The 21,652-nt window shown below is 43.0% G+C and overlaps 1 protein-coding gene across 16 annotated transcripts in view; it reads right to left on the bottom strand.

The window, feature by feature from the left end:
- The window catches only part of CIT (citron rho-interacting serine/threonine kinase), a 2,264,529-nt gene that overhangs the window by 2,163,599 nt on the left and 79,278 nt on the right, over nt 1–21,652 (bottom strand). For all 16 annotated transcript variants that reach the window (XM_069619729.1, XM_069619715.1, XM_069619714.1 and 13 more), the window contains one exon: nt 12,301–12,454. In XM_069619729.1, coding sequence (XP_069475830.1) covers nt 12,301–12,454 — 154 coding nt within the window. The remainder of the gene's footprint in view (nt 1–12,300; nt 12,455–21,652) is intronic.

Consider the following 21,652-nt stretch of genomic DNA (forward strand, 5'->3'; position numbering starts at 1 on the left):
GAAACAAATAAGGACAATCTCTTGCCACCATATACTTACTTGATTTTACCACCTGAGGTATTATTCACCAGCACACCAAATCTTCTTACGCCGCACCTGTAAGAAAAGAGACAGCAGAGAGTTAAACTTTGGCATCATTTAACAGACAGGGTGGGATAGCACAGACCCTTACCAGAACGCTTTCAGCTGCCACAGAACTATCTTCATTTGGGTTTAAGCTGCAAGATAAACAAAGGAATTGGACAAGAGTGATTATTCAGACATTTTGAACTCTTTAGAACTATATACGAACGGCCCTTCGCCAGGAGTTTGGAGCCAAGATTTGTTAGAACTCTTTCAATGTCCTCAAGTCAGTGAAGTAACTGGCCATCAACGCGCCCCTGCATTCCTCGCAGGATGGAGAGCTCATCATTCAAAACTATAAGGTGAGCTTTGTGAACGGGAATATCAGAGGTGATAAATGGGGACGCAATGAGGGGCTATTACTCAACTCCACGGGTGGCTAATTCCGTTTCTCTGCCTTTAGGAGACTACTTCTACGGGTCAAGCAGACGAAGCTAGGTGGGCCAGTCCAGTCAGTCATCTCTGCACTACACATCACGCTGGTGGAGACCACGGCTGTCCAGTTCCGCCCGACACCCCTGTGGGAACCAGGTGAGCGTAACACCACCACCTCGCACCCCATGAGCTTGTTACAGGGATGTGAATGAGAATTCCCCCGTCTCCTCCATCAAGGAGCAGAAGTGATGCCCAGACGACTACAGAATTGTTAGTAAATGAGCTATGTACGTATTTGACATGTACGACCGCTAGTAGCTCTGTCATTTCAGATAAACTCAAGCACAAGGGATGTCGGTCTCTGGACACAGATGAAGACCATTCAGCAATCCAATTGCGTGAATTACTACCTAGACTGTTTGTGGGAGATGAAGTCCTAGTGGGAAGTGGCATGTGCCTTGTTTTAGTGGGCTCTTTGTAGTTGAAAATATCACTCCCTCAGCAGTAAAAGTTCAAGAAAAGCGCGCCTGGATCCACTTGAGCGACGTGAAGCGGTATGCTGGTGAGATCGATGCACGACAAGAAGAAGTAGTTCAGCACATGCAGACACGATCGATGACGAGGAAGAAGGACGTGAAGATTGCTGAGCGAATAAATGCAAGTGAGCATTTGAACTGTGGCTCACCCCGGACACTTTATAGTTATTTTAGCAGGAGTGACAACTAAAAGTTCTTGAGCCGCAGGAATCTTTGAATTGGACCTTAGAAAGTGTTGAAGTGATAAAAATGCTGAATTTGGAATAGGAGTTTGATGACTGGAAAAAGGGAGCAGGATCCCGATTCCTTCCTCACTGAATTTCTCTTTGGGTAAGCCCCATGGTTCTGTCCAATGTCGATGCCCATAGACTACTTATCGCTATCTTTGTGTACAAATTTCAGGCCCATCCTGATCTCGTTTTGCGTAAAAGTAATATATGGGTGTTCTTACGAGATCCTTAAAAGCGCCCTGTAATTAGGAGGTTACTTATGGAGATAATTGAGCAGATCCGGCGGCTACCTGAGCATTTAACGAGGCCGCCCGATTAAAAACAATTTTTCATTCCTTAAAAAAGTGCACAGGCATAATGTGGACTGTTGAGAATAAGGCAGTTCCAGAAAGCGAGCGAACTCAACGAAGTGTGGAGAAATGCCAATGGTGGGGTCTGATGTATTGGTGCATAATATATGCGTGTTTAGCATTTATTATTGTTTTTCTGAATTTGCATATTCACACCGTTTATTTCATTGGTCCAAAAAGATAGAAGTCTTTGATTCTTGCCACTCCAGTAACTTATGCAGAATTATCTGTTACAAAGAGACAGAGACCATACGTGATTATCCCTACACCAGTGACACATGTGGAGTCACCCATTTCTCCGACAAATGTTGCTACGATTCCCCCTGTAGGATGGTCTGTATTTTTATATACTTCAAGATCATTATGTACAAGCTCATTTGGTAAACGGGAGAGCCAAGAGAAGCACAAGGGAAGATGACGAGTTAAATATTATCTAGCCAGTACAGCACATTTGGGGGACCAACATGTGGTATCAGAACATGAAAGAGGTGGGGAAAAGAACTTCTGTGGAGAGTTGCTATGTTTGTGTTCTCCTACCTTATGCGATGGGGAAACCAGAGATATTCATAGCTATAGAAATGGCAGTCCAGACAACTCATTGCTTGACTCACCTTGTTCTCTGCCATACAAGAGGTCAGTTCCAAGGTCGAACAGAATCATTGGTATGGGTAACTGAATGGTCAGCTCCAGAAGATGATGATGATGATTACGTGCTGGATTTAAAGACAAGAGAGACCACACACCAGAGATCATGTGATAAGATACGAAAAACATGGAATGAAGGGAGTAGGAATCACATGGGGAATTAAATAAGAAGCTCAATTTCCAAAGGAAGAATAATGAGGAAATACGAAGATGCAAGGAGAGAGGCCAGGTGCAAATTTGGGAAAGAGTACTGTCTGCAGATGGATGGGAAGAAAGCATAGATGTATGCAGAGCGGTGGCAGTAACAGGACATCACAAGCCAGTTTTTAAATCGTGTAGAGAAGGTATGCAAACCTCTGGCCGAAGCTTGCAAAGTTGCTGACATGGGTTGAGAACAAATGAGGCCCATTACAGATAGTGCCCCTGGCTAATGCAGAGCTATGTTTCAGAAGCAATGGCACAAGAAAAGTTGGAGAGAATCAGCAGTGTGGTTGAAATCTTCGATGTACCAGGAACGAAGGATGGAACAGTAGTGAAAACTGGACCACTACCGGGCCTGCAGATCCAGAGCTTACATGAAGCTGCCCGAGGATTGGGGAGGGCTGTGTTCTATAGTACTTGTCCATGTTCCAGCATTGGTCATTCCAAAGAATGACCTAAATATTGCAGAGTTTCCAAAAGCAGATGCTCACCTGAGAACAAGGAGATCAGTTGGATTCCTCAATCGAACAAAGAGAGAACTACTTTTCAGCTAAATCGAAAGAAGTCTTTAACTTCATCTCGTATGAACACATGTTGTTCAGCCAGACTTCAGCAGTATTCACTTCAATCTTTATGCCAGGGATCCAAACGATGGCAAATGTCAAATGGTTACAGATAATCAGATGGGAGCTCCTGCAGATGAACACTACCATAAAGTGATTCAACACTTTTAAAGAAGAGCTGAGAGCCATATGACCGATGGCTCTTCAGAATAGATACGTCCTGGACATGATTACAGCCATGGATGGAGGTGTCTGTGCCAAAACCGTAGAATCATGTGCGCATTCCTACCTTCTCGCGATGGAGAATGTGACCTTGACAGAGGCCATAACAATGCTGACGAACTTGTACATCAAAATGGAAGATGAAGTGGAAGACATTGCTGACGACAGCTGGTTTGCATCAATTTTCTCATGGGTCCCTCAATGGATGGAAAATATCTTCAAGTTCCTTGGAGCCTTGTTGGTGATGATCATGTTTGGATTCTGGGTGATAAAAATAATAATCACACAGTGAAAGAAGACAACAAAGAAAGCAACAGGAATGAAGATCATGATCGATGTCGAGTCAGGGTTTGGCCCCTTGAACTGACAGATGAAGAAATAAGAGACCATGTAAAGGCCGGTATTCATGCACCTGTGGGAACGAAGTTCCTGTATCCGAGGAACCATACGAAGTATGTGGGAAGATGGATCTACTGTATCCCGAATGGATAATGTAGTCTCACGACTTAGAATATTGATGAACATGTGAAATCAGAAGGATCACTGAAAGGAGTACTGAAGATATGGAATCCAAAGAAGCACTTTCTCAGACGAGGATGGCTAGATGTAAAGACTGATGGGAGAGTGGTCAATGAATCGCCCAGAGGTGGGAGTGTAGAGGAGGAGCCAAGTGCCTCTACTTGAAGTCCCGCCCCCATTCTGCCTATATGTTGGCAGCCGGAAATAGCGGCATGCACAACACCAGTATTAGTGTCTGTACCGCAAAGAGTCATCCCTTGAGAAACCCCTATATGGTGTATCCACAGAGAAATGACAAACTGCTGAAGGAAGTTCCGGAAGAAGTGTACAGATGAGTGAAAGAGAAGACTGGTGACGTCACATGATTCAGAAATGACGCACCCAGAAGAGATGCCAATGAATAAGGTGATTAGACCTTATAGATTCTGATGACGAAACGAAGAGATAAGTGACATTTCATGTGCGGGACTGAAGATTGCATGAACAAAAAGAACTGAAGAGAATGCAAACCGTTTTATAAATGTACAGATGCTGAAACACAATTAGAAAAAGAATGGCTATACGTAGTGAATAGACTGCAGGTGGTGCCACCTATATATATATATATATATATATATATTTTTTACACAGCCACGGTGTTTCCATAGGAAGAGCACTTTTTGGGCGGCTTATAACTTCGCTCCCCCTGGACAAATCCTCACTAAACTTTGCAAATGTTTGGTGAGGTTTGGTCCAGGGGGGGCAAAGTTATAGGGGGGGGTCCCAAAATGTATTTTTTTCCGATAGACACAATGGGAAAAAAAAAACTTTGCTCACGCCTACAGCCCAAACCGTTGGACGGGTTTACGCCAAATTTGCGGTAGGAGCGGCGGCTTGGTCCCGAAAGCGTGTTTTTTTTTTAATTTGGTGTAAATACGTGCAGTAGTTTCTATTTAAAATTACCAAAATGTAAAGCAAAAAACTGTGATATCTATGTCCGCTCACTTCCCTGTTCGGTCCGCGGACTGGCCTCCGATTGGCTGCACTGTCCGTGGACTGGCCAGAAAAATTTGCGGACCTTTGCATGGTCCGCGGACACCAGGACGTGCCCGATGATTGGATGGTGAGAAAACGTGAAATGCGTCCGATTCCCTGAAACGCCCGCCATCTTGGATTCACAGACTTTTTTGGGGTCCGCGAACAGCGCAGTGAAAACTTTTTTTTGAAAAAGCAGCATTTTACTTAGAGGGGATGTCCCAAAATATTGTAAATGCATATAAATGTGGTGTCATTTGACAAATCTGCACAACATTTGGCAAAACGATTTTGGATCTAGATATAAATGGTTTTCCAAAGTTTGGTGGGTTTTTCTCAAGAGGGGGCAAAATTAGAGGGGGGGGGGGTCTCAACATTTTTTGATGGCTTATAACTTTGTTGCTATTTGACGAATGTGGCCAAAAGTTTTGAGAAAGATTATAGACCAAACCTTCAATGTTTGTGTAAAGACTGAATGGATTTTGTCTAGTGGGGACTAAGTTACATAATGATTGTATGTACATACATTTTGACACTTTTTAAAAAATAAAACATGGCCGATTTCGAGCAAACTTGTGAGGAGCATTGGCAAGGACATTAAGGCATGGTTTTGCAAATGTGCCTGTGTTTTATTTTTTGACAAGTGTAATAATGTAGGTACAAAAAATAGTCATATACCTTTGGTGACTGAGGTATAGCCTGTGGCCGTGGGCAGTAGCCAGATTGTCTGGGTCATGGCATAATGTTCTGACATGGACCTACTGGCCATGACCGCTAGGGACAAAAAAACTGTGTTAAAGTGGTTATGTCTACCTGGGACCGGCTATGTGGTAGTTATTCGAAGGTAGGATAGGTTTGAAAGGGGGAAAAAAAGTGCTTGTGGTAATATGTTCATAGGGTTTTGCGGGCTGCCATGGCAAGGGAAGAGGGGCTGTGTATGGAGCCCCGCCTTCTCTTTCTATGTTGGCTGTCTTGGAAAAGGATTTTCCTTCCTACAGCCGCAGGCGTCCCGCTATAGGAACAAAAATCTATGTTTTAGCACCCTGGGTTCCCGCTTTGGGAACTAGAGGTGCTAATGGCCTTTATCTGCCATTTCCGGGGCTGCAATGGACAATAATGGTCCGTAGCCCTCCTTATTTATTTATAACGCACCAATGCCCGTAGACATAAGGCTGTGTGGCTGCAGTATTTGTTGAGGAAGATGAGGAAGACAGCTTACTACTTGCCGAGAAAGGAATAACCTTTCTGAGAGCATTGCGGTCATTGGATTTGGTGTGGCAGCGCATGGAGGTGGTTCCGTAGGAGTACTGTCCGGGTAGTCTGCGACTGAGTAAAAAAATTCCACTCTGTGAATTTCACTTTGGTAGCTTTAGCCTTCAGTACACTCCCGACAGTAGCAAAGAACTGGCACACCCATGATTCGATCTTGGTGCTAGAAGTAGGCACTTCCTCTACCTCGTCTTCTTGGTCCTCTTCATTGTCTTTTAACGTACTGCGCTATTTTTGTTGTGAAGGTCCTCCAGCTGGTGGTGGTGGCTCTTGGGAAGGAGGGATGGCAATAACTGATGCCATTTTTAAGATAACTAGCAGTTTTGATACATTTCTTCCAAGTATGTACTGTGTACTAGATTAGTAATGGATAATGAGTACAAAAAGGTGTAGGGGGTGAGCTAGGGAAATGTTGAAGTTGAAAGTTCCTAGATCAGTAGAAAATGCAGTTCTGAGCTGTCCGCGAAAGATGGATCTTATTGTGCAGTGCGGATGGGTTCTCGGACACGTCATCATGCTGCGCGCCAGCGTATGGTCATGTGGCACTGTCTTGAAGGTCCGCAATGAAGTCAGATGTTCGTAGATGTCCACGGATGCAAAACTAGTTGAAATAGTTGCAAAAAGTGTATAGAAGTTTTAAAAATGATTCTAGAAGGTGGGAAATGGCAGGAAGAGTTTTAAGGTGACACTTTGTAAATTGGACACAAATATTGTTATATTTGGTAAGTATGATATTAGTAAGTTGTAGGAAAATAGCATGCACTGGTAAAAACCCATGAAATTCACTGAAAAACCTTGGTTAAAAAGGACGTTATGGTTACAAGTAAAATCGAAAAACCCCTGAAATTCGCCAGTTATGGTGAGCTAAGCAACCATAACTCGCGCCACCACCGTGCACTGCTAAGACTAACACCCAGGACATCAAAGATGACATCACACATCATTGATGACATCACATGTGCATTTACTTTTCATACAAGGGGTTGTGAATGTAATGTTGGCAAAAAAGTATCTGGGATTATCAGGAGATCTGTAATAAACTACATACTTTATCCTGCAATGTAGTGTTCTAAAGAAAATTCCATTGCAGTGTTCCTTCTAGCACAGAAACCTACTCATACGTAAATGTAGGTATTGGCTGCAGCATACACCACAGAGGTGCTATATTTGTAATTTTCCAAAGTTATATAATAAAATGGTGAATGCTTCTGTATCAGACTTTTCCAGTCTGTGCAACATGTACTAAGTAGCTAATAATGCATCACTTGCTACATATTTCTACTAATGCACACAAAACATAAAATAGATCACAATGCATACAAATATGGGGCTTATATACGGAGAGTAAAGTAAGCAAACAAGAGGCAGTATCATTAGCAACTGTGTATAATCTACAGGATTGTATTCACACACAAAAATGATTGCTGTGTTTCAGGCCTGCTTCTTCCCCTATACATGTAAATCATAAGACGCGATTAAATTCTAAGGAAAGTAGTGTAAAACATGTGAGAATAGCAATATCTATAAATATAACACCTTTTGAAAGTTAAGTTTCTGACTGTCAGTAAATAAACCCACCTGCCCTAGATATGGCAGTGAACAAAAAAGAAGGGGATTGATGTGATGTCATCAGTGATGTCATCAATGATATTTGTGATGTCATCTTTGATGTCCTGGGTGTTAGTCTTAGCAGTGCACGGTGGTGGCGCAAGTTATGGTTGCTTAGCTTACCATAACTGGCGAATTTCAGGGTTTTTTCTATTTTACTTGCAACCATAACATCCTTTTAACAAAGTATATATATATTCCATGATGCATTTTAACAAACTGGGATCCCATGAAAAAGAAGGGCTGAAAGTATGGCGCAGTTGAATAAAACAGCTGACGGCGAAGGAAGACTCGAGAAGGCTCGTTTGGCCCAGTATCAAGTGTTGAGGCAGCCAAGAAACTGGTTCTCTATTCCAGAAGATACAATGAACACAAGATGTGCTCCTGTTGAGGGGTAATAGAAAAACACTATAGGTGCCATGTTTTATTCATTTAATAGTTATTAAATACAACGAAGGAGCTTAAAATGCAGTCTCCTGTCACATGGCCAAGATGAGAATTGACTTTGGGAGAGCTACATCAAGACCAGAAGATAAGGCCATGCTCACGCTCCCTTCTATACCCAGGCACAGTGATACTTTGCAAGGCTGAGTTCAAAGCACTAATTGTCAGACAGCAGGAGGGATGATGGGCTAACTGGGTGGGGAGGCATGACCAAGCCAACCCTCCAGCACCTGCTGCTAGCGAGTGGAATATTTCAGAACGGTACAATAATTGTAGTGGGCCACGTAGCAGAGAGCCCTATAGTTTGAGAGCCAACTGAACGTTGTGCATTTTCATGACGCGGAAGAGGACTTGCACTAGGGGTGGGCAAAGCTGTCCACCTGACCTTAGAGACCCAATCACGATCCCATATCCCACAAAGTATACTTAGATGTTCCCCGTAAGCCTATCACATCCCCTAGTAGGTTTCTTATTTTGCCACTTAGGACCATGTCAGTAATGACAAGTTTTTACTATAAATGTGTGTTTTTTCACATAAATCGTTGTGATTGCTTGTGTGGCGTCCGTTGATGCCTATTGTACCCCCGTTTTAGATAATTGTTAATAAAACAGTGTAAGATCGGCCAACTTCCTGACTCAACCCAATTATTGATGTAGGAGTAAGATCTGCATCCCCACCAGTCTCAGATACTGTTACCTCGTCTTAAAGGGCCTTCGGGTTCACTGATATTCCAAAAATCATAGGGTTTACTGACGATGTTGAATAAACCTTGACACCGCAATGGCATCACAAGGAGGGATCAAATGCTTCTTTACCTGGATGATGGGTTAGTGTATGTTGTGTTTTAAAAATAGTTATTGGAAAGCTGAGGTTTCAAAATAATAGGTAGATGGACATGGTTTGCTTTATGTGTGGTTGAACTACCAGTTTTATTTTATTGGGGGAATTTGCCTTTTTCCAGGGGGGGTGGGTGGGGGGGGGGTTAAAAGTGACTGGCACACCACTTATCTGTAAAGCGGTGTATATGGCTTACGATCTTTTGTATTTTCTCTTTTATTAGTTTAAATATTTTAAACCTACAATATCGCTGTGCAAGTAATTCTTTCCTCTTTGTAAAAGAGGACATAACTTATTTGTTCAACATGCTTTATTGAAAACCCTTAATACCTCAAGAGGTGGCCGGAGCATCACATGCAAAATTACTGTTGATTTGATGTTTTTCTCCCTTTACCGTTCATGAAGCGCACAGGGCGAATTGGGGTGGGGGCCCTTGCTGGGCCTTTGTTGCCAATCTCCTGCATGACCATTCTTCACGCTCACTCTACAAGTTTGACTCAGAGGGGTGTAGCAAAAAAACAGGAGAGTAATATTGATGTCACAAATAAATTAGGATTGGGACAGGACATTACATTGATGCAGTGCTAATGTCCACACAAAACCAGTCTGCATGTTTCAACACTTTTCAAGTATTCATCAAGCCAACTAACAAGTTTATGTAAGCAGGTAAACAACCCCCAGGGCATCATCATATTCAACCGACAGGAACCTGTGGCAATAAAAAAAGTGCATCTCAGCACACGTTTAATATATAGAGCATGAAAAATGGGTACTCTAAAAGAGAAACATTCTTACCAGAGTTACTTAACCAAAGCCTAGTCAAACTATCAAGAAGAGGTGGCACCTCTTTACTCATTATGAGAAGGATGCTCCATGGAACACAAGGTCCGATATATTTAGGCACAGTTAGTAGCAGAGCCTTAAACTCAAGGAGTCATGCAAATGTCAAAAGTTACTTCATAGCAACACCCCATAAAATAATAGAACAGAGCTAAATCTTTTGAGCTAGTTTTGATTTCTAATATGTTATTTGCAGGACTAGTAGTATGAATCTTAAACCTCTGGAATTTGCTCTGGGCAACCCTCCAGACCCTCGTTCTTCACATGCCAAGCCATTGCAGAAAGTGGAAAGACCTTATGATATGATAGGTTATGTATAATGCACTTAACACAGAGAGGTTTCTAAGCGCGGACCCGGGGATCGAACCTGTGTTGCTCCGTGTTGTCTTGTTTCCAAGGCGAGCACGTTGCCCTGAGCTATCCTCCAGAGACAAGAATATGCAAATCAGGCTCGGTACCACCCTGAAAGGAGAAGTCTAGCTCGAACTGTTAGGTCACATTCATTCTGCACGAGACCACAAGCATCCCGAGATATGTTTCAGCCTCATTGGGCGCCATCAGTGAGGAGTAGCTTGGGTCTTTAGGCACAGGACCCACGCTTGTGAATGCAGATAAGGCCATCAAGTAGAATTAGCAATATTAGCTATCAAAGACGAGATCAGCAACATCAGCAGGCAGGGCATTAACAATCTTGGCCATCATGCAGAGATGGCACCAGTGATAAGTAACTATGGGAATTGCTATAATGATTAATTATTTGACAGAGGCTAAGCAACATTGTATGCCATTATGCAATATTATCAATAACGTTCATTAGAAAGAATTAGCCATAATTAGCTCATGCACAACCAGCAATAATTACAAAGCATTTAGCACTGTATGTCTCATGTACCAACCTAAACCCCACACCCTTCTTCCCCCACAGACAAAGCCATTCCCTCACAGGCCATGAACTGTCCGAGAGGAACATCTTCTCACACCAACCAACCAACCAACCAACCAACCAATAAACAAACCCCCCAGACACCTCACCCACTCCCCCACATCCCCATCTTCAAAACAGACTTTGCACCATTTTCTGACCACACCCCTGCATTACAACACACATGCACCCTCCAATCCTTCCCATTGACCCCCTTGGAAGTACACCCCCACCATTAAACCACCACCGAGCAACACCACCTTCCATCCATATCCCCACAAGCATGTCTACTGCCCCTCCGCCCCCGCCCCACATAAACCAGACTGCCAAAGGTACAAGGGAGGCACTACTATAGAAATGACAGTGCATAGAGGAAAAGGTGGTGTATAAAGATGTACATTTGTAAACAATCTTGAGTATATAAAAGCCAGACCTACTGCCAATGATTATTACTGGCCAGGTCTTCCTCTTAATCAACTGTCAGAATGCGTGGCAGTGGTCGTGCAGGGTTATTTTCCGATTCAGAAACAAATATTACAAATTCAGTATCTGAACCTACCAGTGCCATTAATTTTTAATAGAATGGAGATGCAAAAGGACTGCTGGTGACAGTATCTGACAAAAGCTAATCACCGCCAGATTTTACATCACAAAGTAACTACAATTAAGGAGTGGATGTCAGGAACAGTACAAACAGGAGTGTCTTATATTAAAAACTGCATGCTTTTGTGGAGATTTAAAACTTTGAATGTTATCTTAATAACCTGTTAAGTTTCTTTTGGTCAAATTGGCAACACTTGCCACCGTTTGACCCATATTTAAGGCATGCTAGGAACGGAGCACAAAAAGGTCAATTATTCAATTCTGGAATCAGTGGGGAATACTTGAAGGATATTGAAAAGAAGGTTATTAAAAAGCAAGTCATTTAGGGCCTGATTCACAGAGCATTTCCCAAGGGGATTGCGCCATTATAAAATGCTTCTGTGAATCAGGCCCTTAAAAAGTAAAAACAGAATTCTCTAAATTTTAAATAAAGCATTTTAAAAATTAAATTATTTATTCATATAAATTCTAATACAAAATTAAGTCTCAATTTCAAACGTATTGTGTATTACTTTCGATTATTTTTCTTTAACTGGTAATTCGTCAAATGTATAAAAACATTATCAAGAATACATTTTTTAAATACAATTGGGGTGGCGTGGGAATTAAAATGACGTTCTTACGGATGTGTGCTTTTGAGTGTGAGTGTTTTCTGCTTTTTACATTATCCAAAGAAGCTTCAGCATGTGAATGAGTTATGTGGTGTTTTTGTTGAAATGCCTGCATTTAGGTTGGGAATTGTTCGACTGAGAGTACGGTCAAACTGAGTGTGGGAGATATAACAGGCTGTACATGTTTTACCCCCAACAATCTTATTTTCTTTAATGAAAGGGTGAACAGCCGAACTGCCAGTTGATAAGAAAAGGATAAGTCATTGTAAAACAGTGTACTGTTGAGTTGTTACAGAACCCATACAAAAATAACATTGCAGATCGCATGCAACTCTGATGCGTTCTGTGGTGAAGGTGTGCCTGCACAAGAAACAACCCTTTACTTACTCTTTTTTACGAAGTTGGCCACATGCTTTATTTTCATCAGTGAGGGCTGACTACATTCCTCAAACAGAACAAAAATGGAGTCCAGAAGTCCTTCCCGGCTTAGAGGAGACAAGGTCTGCTGCTGGGTAGAAGGAAATGTGACATGCGACTTTCCCTGAAATAAAGCAGAATTTAAAAAAAGGTTTAGCCTCTTTTGCAATACTAGAGAGCAACATACAAGTAAGAATACACCCAACGTTGGTTCTGATGGCTATGATGTCCCCCTCTACGGATTCCTTACATTTGAAATGTCCACCCTACAGGGTGGGATCTTGGGCACTTGAATCCCACTAGCATGGCACTGGGTGGAACCAACTATATCCGCAGTGACAGGAGGGCCCCACCACATAGGACCATTTCCAGGGTGACAGAGATAATTTGTATTCATCCAAACCAGTGTTACAGATACAGAACATAACTTGTTCTTCTAAGGAATACAAACTCCTCTGCAGATGCCTCGTCTCATTTCCAATCTTTGAAAGAATCCCCCAGCAGTAGCGATCAAAAATAAAGGAGGAATCCAAGATTCCCGCCACACTGAGGTCATGGGTGCGGGCTCGCCGTGTCCAGCTTGAAAAAGGCAGAGCTGGGAAGGCCTCTGAGCCGATTCACACTCTAGGGAAGCTGGAGGGACCCCTGGCGGTCCCGCAGAGGCAACTTAAGTGCGACAGTTGTTTTTTGACCTGGTGAGGACCGCGCCTCGTGCACTGGGTGTGGCACACACTGCTCGGTAGTGAAGCTGGGTAATGAATGCCACTGGGTGTGGCCCTGGTGTCGGAGCAGAATCTCTCCCTTTGGCAGAAATCACCTATAAAACCAGTAAGCAGCTGGAGTGGCACTTGCTTAGACTACCGGCGAGGGACTATGAGGGAGGGTCCCGCGTTACACGAGAGGTTTATTGCACTCGGCAGAGGATAAGCAGTAAGTGCCGTGTCTGGCAAGAGGCACAAGCAGATTGAGAAACCCCCTACCAAAGTTTCTAGCGATAGCTTGTGGGCCCAGCTGACAGGGGGATTGGCCTGAGGGAAGTAGGCTTTATATGCAGGAAACTACATTAAGTGCTCACTGAGCAGACTGGGACTCAGGTGGGAGTAAGAAGCAGGCCAGACGCCCTGGGGCAAGAACTAGTAAATCCTAAATTGCTCAATCCACTGCAGAGATTCCTTGTAAAGAAGCCAGAGATACGTACACTCGGAACAAAATACCCCTTGTGCGCTAACCCACTGCGGGCCCACATATGGCAGTATCAAGAGAAGACTTTGTCAAGAGCTTTCAGGATTTCCAAGACAAATTTGCAGCTTCTTTTCAAATTCAATTTACATCATTCGCCTCGAAAATAAAACTCCCACTGGCTGAATTTGGTAAAGAAAGTTCTGTGCTGGGGACAGAGTGGATGCAAATGAAAGGGCAATCCAGGGCCTGGTTGAGGACAGTAAACAATCAGACATTGCAATAGAAGAACTAGCCAGTGCTACACACAACAACCGAGATTCAATATAAAGAGTTGGAGATTCGCCTCAAGAATCTCCAGGAATCGGTGACCAACATAGAACTCAAAGGGGCAGTAATTCACATCTTTGCAGACCTCAGGAGAAGAAACTAGTACTGTTCCACTTGATAGGGTCCACGGGACAGGTCCGTAGAGGCTGGAATGCGGTGCTCGCCCCAGGTACGTGCTTGCTCCTCATACTCACAGAAGGAGCAGATTTTAAGAGCAGTGCGATTGCCTGCACCGAATAACATAAGTGAGTGGAAATCCAACTTCACCAGGATTTATCATTGATGACCCTCCAGAAACGCAGAGAAATGCAGACGGTGGTAAGGACCCTTCAGGCACGTGAAATTAGGTATAAATGGCCGTTTCCATTTGGCCTCCTTTTTACATTGGAAGGCAGGCAGCACTGAATAACATCTCGAGAAGCTGGTATGGCGCTGCTCCAAACAGAGGCAGAGGCTGCAATAGGTTCATCGGCAATAGCTACGGTTGAAACGGAAGGACGTACCAAATATCTTGCATCTGGGGAATGGTCTAAAAATCGAATGACGACAGAGGAAATGTAAAGATGCACAGAGAGACGATTGGAGAACCAGACTTAGAGGGCCAACCTCGAAAGCGACAAAATGAGGGCGTATTTAAGGGCTTCTATTGTACACAGGGGCTAAACCAGCTAGCGAAGATTCACAAAGGAATGGACAGGGAGAGTGACATCTTGGACTTCATCTGTTCAGGAAACAGATGGGGGTGGTACTCTACCCCGCACTCACCCCTTGCGTAGCAGACCACTCACAGCCGGGGATTTGTGCCCCGGGTAACACTAGGTTCTGTGTCTCACACCAGGGAACTTTCTGTGGAAGCATTTGGGGCAAGTTGGGGAGGCAGGGAAACGGGAGTTCTGGGGGGGGGGGGGTAATCTGGGGTGCAGTAGTACTATGTAAATGTGACGGTAGATAGACAGATGTTCTTACAAAGCGGCCTCATGGAGGACAGACACAGGTTCATGTAATTCAGATATTTAACATTGAATGTTAGGGGGCTCAATACCCCCAAAGAAACGAAGGCAGGTAGAATGAATATTGGGGCATCACCAACTGCTCTTGGTGGCGCTTCAAGAGACCCATATACGTAAGGCGGATAGAGGTAAACTGTGTCTGCAACAATATCCATTAATATTGCATGCTAGGGTGCTTATAGCCATTAGGAGGGGAACCTTAATCAAAGTAGTACGCTTTAAGATCCACAAGGACTGGGCTGCCCATGGGGGGACGGACAGGGGTTTCACATATTACTCACACGTGCATCGTTCACTCTCACGCATGGACTATGTCTGGGCCTCGCTCTTGGGAAGAATAAAACAAACTATAACAATATCAGACCATGCGTAAATTATCATGGAGATGATGGAGATGATGGTTCCGAAAGAAAAGCCTCGGTTATGGACATGGAAATTCCCCTTAGAATTACTGCAAGATCAAGTTATGAGGGGGAATATTGTCGAACAGATTAGAGATTTCTTTAATATTAATGAAAAGGGGGACACAGCGATACAGGTAATCTGGGATGCCTTCAAGGCTACAATGAGAGGTCTCCTTATAGCAGAAGAGGCCATCAAACAGAAGCAGGACGGACTGGTAATAGAACTGGGGAGTTGGGGGGGGGGGGGGGGGTAGTCGGGGGCAGAGGCCGACAAGTAAGGTCACAAACGGAAACTAATACGTGCCCAAAGTTACAAAAAGGCGTACAGGGCCGCCACTGGGAGGCTTAATCTTTTTCACACAAAAAAGCAGAAAAATCCCTGCTTTACTTGAAACAAAAATATTATCTAAAAGCCAATAAAGCATATCGTCTTCTAGCTAATCAGCTTTGTCAGCGGGTAGCCTTGCTAATTATACAGCAGATTAGGCTTCCCAATGGTGATATAACTACAGAAACCGATCATATCATTACTCAATTTAATTTATTTTATTCGGACCTTCATCAATCAGACTGACCCGACCCGCACGTTCAATGGGAATATTTGGAAAATATCTCCCTTCCAAGGCTTACGCTTTTGGAAAGTCAGGCGCAAGAAACAAAATTCAGATCAAACAGGATTTATAAAACATTGGCAGATGCACAATAACATCTGGAGGGGGTATGTCACATACTAGAGAAAACAGAAAAAAAGGCAATTCTAGCAGTCCTTGTCTCATTTGATGCGGAAAAGGCCTGAGACCGGGTGAAGTGTCTTTTCTTTTCCTTACATTGAGAAAGATGGGGCTCGGTCTAAAATGTATAGACAAAATCAAAGCCAATTACAAACACCCTATGGCGAGATTAATGGTGAATGGGCAACTATCTCTCCCATCTCACTGCAACGCAGTAGTAAACAGAGGTGTCCCTTGTCTCCCTTATAGTACGCACTCCATTTAGAACCACCACTCGCAAAGGTTAGACAGACACAGGATATAAGGGGAATCTGTTTTGGGGGCCTTTCGCATAAAATCAAGGCATATGCCGATATGCTCCTTATCGCGGCTGACTCTCAAAACCTTGCAAGCAGCCATACAGGAATTTATGCAGTTTGGCAAAGCCTAAAAATAAATTATGCTAAATCGGAGGTCCTGAACCTGTCCCTATCGGTGGCAGAGGTAAAATCTTTGAAGTTAAGCACGCAGTTGGGATGGGCGTACGAAGGGATAAAGTTGCTGGGAGTGACTATAACCCCCCCACAATAAATGGGTTATACGCAGCTAACTATCTTTCCCGGTTAAAGGGTATTGAAACAAAATTATTCAAATGGGGCCCCCTTACCATCTCCTGGTTAGGCAGGATCAACTCAGTAAAAATGGTTACTCTCCCCAGGCCTTTGTATTTTTTTTCCAGGCACTACCTATACTGGTTCCAGTGGCATTTTTGAGGAAGCTGCAAAGAGTGATATCCAAGAGTATCCCAACGCATATTAATGACTAACTGAACAGGGCACGTTAGGTCTCCTGAATTTTATTAAATAGTATCAGGCTGTGCAAATAACAGTCCCAAAAAGGCTGGTCTATGGGGGCTATAGGGAAACGATGGAGAAGGTGTTGGGAGGACAATGACTTATGGATTTTCTATGGCCGAGACAAGATCGACCTCCTAATACACCCCTTCGTGTGATCACGGGGGTAGTAGAGCATATATGGGATGAAGTGGTTAAAAAAAAACATCACCTAACATACCCATCCCCCTTTTATTTATTTCAGCTTATAGTTAGTTGCAAACCGTTGCCACACAACAAACAAGAATAAAGCAGTAAAAATACATCAGAATGTACCCAACCGAACCAATCACACACACACAAACACACACACACACTAATGGAAACACAGTAAAGAAATGTAAAGAAAGAAAAAGATGTATACATTAAGAATGAATGAGTCAGAGAAGGGAGGTTGTCAGTTGATACGTGAGTCACGTTTCCTCTCAACCTCCCAATGTCACTGTGCTATTTTTCACAAATTAATTTTAATTTTTTTGTAGCTGTGTTAAGTTTTTGTGCCCATGCTGACGTTTCAAAGATTTCCTGCAACATTTTTGTTAAAGCGAAGATTAGGCGATGGATGTTCCATCGCATAGTTCGCGCCACCAATGGTCAGCGTCCAAGTTTTTCATGAATGTACCCAAATAGCTTGTTTTTAGGTCTCTCATGTGAGGGCATAATAGGGTTACATGTTTAAGTGTTTCATTCGGTCAATTGCACAGTCGGCATGATGCATTATCAGCTTGTATTAGATTTCAAGAAATCAGCACTTCTTTGGTGGGAAATAAGTTAAATCTGAATCTCATGAACAAGTTCTAGTGCGTCGGGCTCAGAAATGTGATCAGATAACTTGGGGTTTTATTTAGTGCTTTAGTTTATGTAGCTATGGACAAGTATAGGATGTTTCATGTTGAGTCATAATCCAGTCACATGACCAGATTTTTATTTTTTGGCAGCTTCAGGGTTAGTCATTAAAAAGCGAGTTAGAAATTCCAGCATCTAGGAGCAGGCCCGAGCATCGCTTGATCCATTGTTCTAGGACCCAATCTGTGTTACTACCTGGTTTTGGGGATGTCAAATTGAATTGTAGAGCCTTCTAACAATATCTTGCAATAGAGTGCCACGATTTCCATTCTACAGTGGCGTATAATGACGGCAGACCTAGCTCGTGTCTTATTAGTTGCAGTGGAATGCATTGGGGCAGATGCAAAATCATCTTCCAGAAGGTGCCCTCTAATGTCACCCAGAGCTTCCATGGTAAGCATAGTGAGGTTTCTGCACCATATGTTAGTATGGGGTACACTTTCTGCTTGTATAAATTCAATAGTGGCACCAAAGAGAATTTGACATATTTGCGGTGGATTAACCGACCCTGTGTGGTCAACAGGTTTACTTTGGATTTCAGGGCATCCATAAGGCTTGAGTTTGTATCAATTCCTAGATATCTTGCATTCCATGATTGGAACAGATGTGCATTTGCAAGATGCCAGATACATTTCAAGTTTTATCTTGTGCCCGTTATGCTTTCCAGGACTGTAATTGATTTGGAGGCCATTTCGTTGCATATAAGTATGTAATAAATTTAACTTCATCTTACTGGACCAGACTAAAATTGGCCTACAGCGGAAGTCCTCAGCGTATAACATTCGCCCTACTGTTTGACCATTTATCTTCGGAGCAAAAGACGTTTGGTCATGTACAGTGCATTTAATGTCCGATATGAACAGATTGAAAAGTTCTGAAGCCAAAGGGCATCCTTGTTTGAGGCCTTTTTTTGGTTTTATGACCTTGGACAGGAAGACCTCAGTATTCAGTTTTACCTGGATAGAGGTGTCTGTTTAAAGGGCCATGATAGGAGCCAATATATTATGGGGGCAATTCCATTGTGCTAATTTTGACCAGAGTAGATTTCGGTCCACGCTATCAAACGATTTGGCAAAGTCACCAAAGCAATGTATGTTTTTTGACCTATATGCAGAGCCCTAGCTTTCAGAATATTTAATAGGAACAGATTTAGGGCACATCCAACTCCCTTTACAAATCAGCATTGTGCAGCGTCGAATTGACCAGTCTTGTTCCCAGCGCTTTAGCTGTGATAACAGAAATGCAGCATAGATCTTGCCCAAAACATCACAGAGGGCTATTGGGCAGTAGTTTGTGGGGGTCCGCCCGAGATCCCTTCTTGAAGATGGGAATGACCACCGATGTTCTCCACAAATCGGGGAGTTTTCCTGCTGTTCCAATTACGGTAACTAGTTTGATGCAGAAGGATACCCATTCTTCAGGTGCCTGTTTGAGCATGAGATTCGTGAGGCCATCAGGCCCAGGGGCTCTCGAGGCACTAGCTTTTTTGGCAAGATCAATTATTTCTGTTTTGGACAAGCATAGATCCCAGGCATCCACTGACTGTGAGGGGATGGTTAGTGCCTTTTCGCAAGATGCATCTCCATATAAGGAGCTAAAAAACGATATCCACATTTCTTCGGCAACCGCATTTATAATACGCGCTTTTTGGGCTGTGGTGCTATCATTTATCAGTGCCCATAAGTTTCTGGAGTCTTTCCTTGCGATCTCAAGCATTTGTTCTGCATCCTTTTGGACCAAGATGCTTTTGTGTAATTTGAGCCAGTTTCTAGATCTTTGGCATCGTTTGTTGATGACCGTTCTCTTTTCAGGGATCTCTGTTAAGTATAGTGCTTTGATGTATTTTCTTAATTCACACTTCTTTGCCTGAATTGCTTCATTGAAGATGTGTTGGGGTTTGAAGCTGGACTTTATAGTTTAGTGAAATGCTTGAAGGAACGGCAGATAGTTGGATCCTATCTGGCCTATGTTTGGTGAATTTGTGCATCGTTCACACAAATTGGCTATGAGCGCTTAATACACAGCCGATGTCTGCCTGAGATAATCTCTGTGATATGTGACTATTTGGTTTTCGGGTCGCGTTGACCCCAAAGCACTGACAATTTGACAACATCATTTTGATCACTTCTAATTTGTCAATTCGGATCAATAAATTCTCTTTGGTAAAGAAGTAATCAAGCGTTGAGCTTACTTGACCATTGCTCCAGGTAGGCACTGGTGGAATGTCGCCAATTATATAGTTCATTCATCCAAACTTCTGCCCTCGATTTTCTCTCTGATGACAAGCGATTCGCCTTGATTTGCAATGCACCTGCTTTTTCAATGTTTATACAGGTTAGGTTAAAGTCTCCACAGATTATTATCATTGGGTCGCTGTTTTTAATTTAACATCATCTATTTCGCTCATCACCATAGTGGTGAAGCATTGGTTTTTCCAATTTACAGGGTTCCAATATATGTTTACTTAAATTAGCACTTCCTTGCTTTCCGATTTGTCACATGGCCAATTAAGGATTGTTAATTGAATGTTCTGATTTGGATTGGATGCATTCAGAGTTGTTGCTCCTGAATTTCTTCCGACTAAGGTTAAAAGGCCAGATGATGGTCTTCCTTTTTTGCTTTTGGATGCCGGATTCAGGAGAAGATCAAATCCCTCAGATATTGGAGCAGCGATGAGCCAGTTCCCCTGGAAACAAAGAATGTCATATTGTTCAGATTGGCAGCGTTTTGTGTTGAAGAGGTGACTAAATCCCCTCATGTTCCAGGAGGCAATTATGACTCGCTTATTCTCGAGGGGTTCCAAAATTCTAGTCCATCCGTTTCGTATTTAAGGCTCTGGCCAGCCAGTCCCAGTTTGCTTCCGCAAGGATTGATATTCTGGCATTATTTTGTAAGCGTATGGTTCGCTCCGAAACTTGTTGTGCTTGGAATGTGACGTGTATAGGATTTATGTCACCATGTTCAATTTCAGTGAGATTGCCGAGCGTCGAGTATGTGGAGGGTCTTGACATAAGTGGCACTAGTTTGTTGAAGGTCTGTAGCTTATCAACTGTATTTGGGATCGGCGCTTCTGCCCGCTTGGCATTACTGGAGCTTTGTGTGCCATGATGTAGTAAGCTGTCGCTTATATCGAAGTCCAGAGGCCACAGCTGATCGGCAGAATTTAGCAACAGATGGAAGATTAGCCTCGAGTTGATCTGCATACTAACGGTCGTATTTTAAAGGTATTTGAAAATGAACCGCCTGAATTTCACTTGATTCCATTGTTCTGAGGGCAGGAATGTGAAGTAACAGATTTAAGATGTTGGTTAGATTCATTCTTAAGTAAATCGCTAACTTGCAATATTCTTTCAAGATAAGAGTTTCGCATGTCGATTGTCTTGTTCTTGCAAGATGTGTATTTTTAGCGAGAGATTATGGGTCAGTTTTCTTGGCCACTTACATTCTCTTTTTTTGTGGTGTCAAGATTCATTGCGAGTGTACTTGTATGTGTCTGGTTTAAAATCTTCAAGACTTGTTTGCAAGTATCCGATTTCCTCTCAAAATTATATTTTTTGGGTGGGATTTAGGGCCAAGTTTGTGCAGCGCCCCGCGATTATAGGTTTTAGGACGTTCTGGCAATGGATGAGTCTGCCTTTGTTTAGTTGTCCTTTGGATTGATAGATTTAGTTTTTCCTCTAACGTCAAGAAAGACTCAGTGCTCCTCGTCCAGGGATCTCGCAATCGAGTTGGCCTTCTGTGGATAGTTGATCTTTATAGGCATTGGATCATGTTCTTCGAAACTATATACAGAAAGGTCTAATAATTCTTGAGCAGGATCTAGGTCTTGTTCCATGCACTCTTCAATGGGTGCATTGCGCATGATAAACTGCTCAAGGGGAATCTTTTGCCTTTGAAGGTCTCCTTTGGCAGGTCTCCAGCTCAAACCATGCAATTGGTTTGATTTGATT

The sequence above is a fragment of the Ambystoma mexicanum genome, chromosome 10 (assembly GCF_040938575.1).
Source record: "Ambystoma mexicanum isolate Mex_15411 chromosome 10, UKY_AmexF1_1, whole genome shotgun sequence".
NCBI lineage: Eukaryota > Metazoa > Chordata > Amphibia > Caudata > Ambystomatidae > Ambystoma > Ambystoma mexicanum.